At 43.2% G+C, this 4,514-nt stretch overlaps 1 protein-coding gene across 1 annotated transcript in view; it reads right to left on the reverse strand.

Annotated features, from left to right (window-relative positions):
- Positions 1 to 1,191: 1,191 nt before the first annotated feature.
- Positions 1,192 to 4,514, reverse strand: part of LLPH (LLP homolog, long-term synaptic facilitation) — a 6,401-nt gene continuing 3,078 nt past the window's right edge. Inside the window, exon 3 of the mRNA XM_003798532.3 lies at positions 1,192 to 1,783. Within this exon, the coding sequence (XP_003798580.1) occupies positions 1,605 to 1,783 (179 nt within the window). The 3' untranslated portion in view covers positions 1,192 to 1,604. The remainder of the gene's footprint in view (positions 1,784 to 4,514) is intronic.

Below are 4,514 nucleotides of genomic sequence, written 5' to 3' on the forward strand. Positions count from 1 at the left end.
CTGGCACACAGTAGGCATTTGAGAAATGTCTTGACTGCCTGGGTCACGTTAAGGTGGTTAACAGGAGTAGGGAACCTCCAGAGGGAACGCTGCGTTTAGACTCCTCAACTGAAACTCAAATATGAGGAAAGCAGCAGACCAGAGATGATTCTGCTGAAGACCATCTCGTCACGGCAGCATGTCCCATGGGACTTTCTACTTCTCAGAAAACCCACTTTAGAGTCCAGGTTAAACACACCTTTACCTCTAGGTACCTATAAAACCTTACCATTCCCAAACTGATGCCTTCTGTAAGTCCCCAAGTATGCGGCATCTCCCAAACTGCCGTGACCACAACTTTTCTTTTAACCAAGCATCTGAGAAACAGATTCTGAGAACACATCCTGGAAAATGCTGCAATATGTCAGGACACACAGTGTTAAGGGTGAACACTACATCAGCTATCATGAAAAACTGAGATGTTCTAACTTCTTGTATCAAAAATCATGACTTAAGAAGACTTAACTGCCTAAACATTAATTTTTAATTCAACTTGTTAATATGTTGTTTAGGATATTGCATCCTCATTTATAAGTGAAATGGTTTTAGTTTACCCTTTATAATAATATATTTTCTCGAATTTTAATATCAGGTGTATCCAGATTAAATAGAATGGTTTTAAAGTATTTCTTCTTTTTCTATTGTCTTTAAGATTTGGTATGATCTGTTTTTTGAAATTATCTTTTATTTATAAATATTAATTATTTTTTGAAACTTTGGAAAAAAAAATAAGACGTTAACTGATGACTCCATACTGAACCTCAGAGTCAAAGCATTCTATAATAGACATACTCTTACTTGACAATGTAAACATTAATTTCTTTACATTGTTATTATCATTGGTTAATATTTCGATACAGCAATTGTCTAATTTCTTTTCTGAATGTATTTCTTTTCATTCAGAAGATAAGTTTGTTCTTTATGAGGTTTTTGTTCCTAGTCCTTACCTTAAACATTGTTATTGTTATAAAATTTTAAGCCTTTTTAATTTTGTGAAGGCAAAAGGTGGAAACCTAATAAACAAATATGTATGTAAAAAATAAAAATAAAAAAATAGAGGGAAAAAAAGATTTAACTGAATGATGTGGTCTGTTTTTAGGATGAGAAAAACCTTAAGAATATATGAAGAAAAAGACCAAACTTTGAGGTCTACACACAAAGTTATCTTTTATTCTGAATTATACAAAATCAGAACTTCAAAGAAGTAACTGTTTATAAGATCTACTGACATATCATAGCTGAGTCCACTCTTTTTTGTCAGTGTATCAACTGTCTTATCCTCACTGACTATAGATATCAGGTTGTCAGAACGCCACCCACAACCATGTTACCACCAGACTGTGGACGTCTGGTAACACGAGGACATGGGGCAGCATTCAGCTGAAAGCAGCACAGCTTCCACCCATCCAAGGAACGCTTTGTTCAAAGCTCCCAAAACAAACTTGAAGAGACATGCTGGGTGTGAACTGAAGGAAACAGCGCAGGTTGGTCTTGCTGGGAGCTGAAGTCTAGATATGCGTCCTCACCAGACATCTGTCTGTGGCACTCTCCACACTGCTCAGAGTCTACCAGGCCAAACCCTTCGCTGCCTTAGCCGCCTTGGCCTTGCTTTTCCCCTTTCTTCTCTCTCTCTTTGCCTTCAGCCTTTTTCTTTGCCTCTGGCTCATCCACACTGGGTACTGCCCATGCTGGTCGAGAAGAGTCTTCTTGTTTCTCTTGATGTCAGTCTCCATTTTCATGTCATCTGAACAAAAAGACAGAAAGACTGGGTATTAACGCTCACAGGAGGAGAATCCTCCCTGGGAAGCCTGCTAAGAACATCAGAACTGAGGGTGGTCTGAGAGCACAGAAGGAAAGACATCCTTCCTTTGTGGAATGTTCTAGACCAGTCTCTGAACACTCCCACGGCAAATCCTATGGCACAGGACGCCTGCTGCCACATGCTCCTGCCACCACAAAAGGCAGCAGGTGTCTGTGAGTGGCCAAGGATCCATCCACCCACTGTCTGGCAAACTAAGAGCGCTGTCATGGTTGTCCTTTGGAACAGTAAAGATAAATAGGAAACATTTAGGGTGTACAACCTTGAGTTAGTGCGTTAGCAGATGACGTAAATTATAAGAATGTTTCTCATATTAAGTGCTTTGAGCTGAATGAAACAGTTGAGCCAGTAAATGCACCCATACTTCTACCATATCCTAGCAATAAATGAACAGATTAGGAAAGACTGGCCATTTCTAATGAACTGAGAATGGAACTTGACGGACCTGGATACATCCTGGGGCTGCCACACATTCTCTATCCAGGTAACACCCTGAGATCCAGATCTGCTAACAGAAGACTCAGCAGGACGTGCAGCACAAGCACGCTGTGGTGTCCCTATCCCCAACCTCAGCTGCTGGGAGGGACGTCCCTCCCTGGAACCTGCCCGTGGTTTGCAAGGCCTCCTGTTATCTCCAGTACCCAACGTTATATTGGACACTTAACACTGTTTCCATGGTGCCTACGACAGTGCCTGGTATGTAACAGCCTCTCAGTAACCAGGCGGTGAATGATTATCTTAGTGCTGTTCTAGGTTCTGAGGATACAGCGCCTTCCCCTCATGGAGTCTGCCATATTCTGTTGAGGGGAGAATAAAGCAAACAAAAGGAGATTTTCTGCCAGGTGCCTGTAATCCTGGCCACTCAGAGCTGAGAGGACTGACGGAGGCCAGGAGTTCAAGGATGTAGAGCACCACGAACACACCTGTGAACAGTCACTATATCCCAGTCTAAGCAACAAAGCAAGACTCAGTCACCAAAAAAAAAAAAAAAAAAAAACCTAAGAAAATTTCAGCCTGTGGTAAGTGGGTTTTTGAAGAAGTCCTGGAACCAGGTTGAGACATGGTCGGCTCTGGTAGGTTCGTGGAAGGACATGAGGTCTGAAGCACAAAGTGATACAGCATGATTTACACAATGCACTCTAAAAGGATGGTGCTGGCTGAGATACAGAGTTAGAAGGGAACAAGAGCTGAAGGAGAGACATGCAAAGGCTGACATCACGAGCAGGAAGACACGAAGGCTGCTCGGAGTAAAGGTGAAAGCCAGAGCGGGAGCCGGGCAGCCCCTGGTGTACTTGGGGCTGACCACCAGGCGGGCAGCTAAAGGAGCAGAAGTGAGGAGAAGGTGAGCTCGAGGATACAGATGAGGAACAACGGTGACATACGTGTTACTGAACGAGGAGCTGGCCCCTCTCTTTGCCCCACCCCCCTTTAGATCTGCAAATACTCCAAGGAGAGCATCTAGATACTCTCCAGACAGGGGATAAGAGAATCCGTCTCTGGGGATGGTGAGAAAAGAGAAACGACGACGGATTCTGACGCAGGAGACCTAACGATGGGACCACTTATCCCACGCGTCCCACCCTCACCCTGATCACCCCTCCAGTGTCCAGGCATCATCCAAATGTCTCATTTTAAAATAATTTTTGGAAATTAAAAGCATAAAACACAAGAATAGAAAATAAAGTTGAAGAAATCAGTATTTAACAAAAGAAAAAAAAAACAGAAAATAGGAGAGAAAAGAATCCAAGAAAACCAAGCATGCACAGGCATCTGTCATCCAGACCACAAGAGACTCAAGCACACAGAGGCACCTGTCATCTAGAACAAAGAATTCTACGACCCAACAGTAGAAAAATAACCTAATTTACAACCAGACAAAGGACAAGAATAGACCTTTCTCCAAAGACAGATGAACGATCAATAAGCCCAGGAAAAGATGCTCAACATCATCAGTCACAAGGGAAAATGCAAATCAAACTCAGGACAGACCCACTAAAATGGCCATAATCAAAAAAATGGAAAATAAGTACTAGTGAGGGCGTGAAGAAACTGGACACTTGAACATTTCCTGGTGGGAATGCGACATGATGAAAAAATTACCTTATGACCCAGCAATTCAAATCCTCAAATTCTAAGTCTACCCAAAGAACTGAAAACAAGTACTCAAACAAAAACTTCTATATAAACATTCACGGCAGGGGCCAGAAATGCCTCACACCTGTAACCCCAGCACTCTGGGAAGCCAAGGCAGGTGAATGGCTTGAGCTCATGAGTTCAAGACCAGCCTGAGCAAAAGGGAGACCCCCCCCCCATCTCTACTAAAAAGTAGAAAAGCTGAGGCAGGAGGATCACTTGAGCCCAAGAGTTGGAGGTTGCTGTAAGCTACAGCACTCTACCCAGGGCCACAGCTTGAAACTCTGATCAAAGGGAAAAAAGAAAACACACACACAAAAACAAAACAAAAAAAAACATTCACAGCAGCTAGAAAGCGGAAGCAACCCAAATGCCACCAACCTATAAATGGCTGTGAAATGTGCATGCAAGGGGCTCAGCCTCAAAGAGGAAAGAGGGGGCTTGGCGCCTATAGCTCAACCGGCTAAGGCGCCAGCCACGTACACCTAAGGTGGCGGGTTCGAATCCCCAGCCCGGACCCGCC

The sequence above is a fragment of the Otolemur garnettii genome, unplaced genomic scaffold, assembly GCF_000181295.1.
Source record: "Otolemur garnettii isolate 467f Iridium unplaced genomic scaffold, OtoGar3 scaffold00138, whole genome shotgun sequence".
Classification (NCBI taxonomy): Eukaryota; Metazoa; Chordata; class Mammalia; order Primates; family Galagidae; genus Otolemur; species Otolemur garnettii.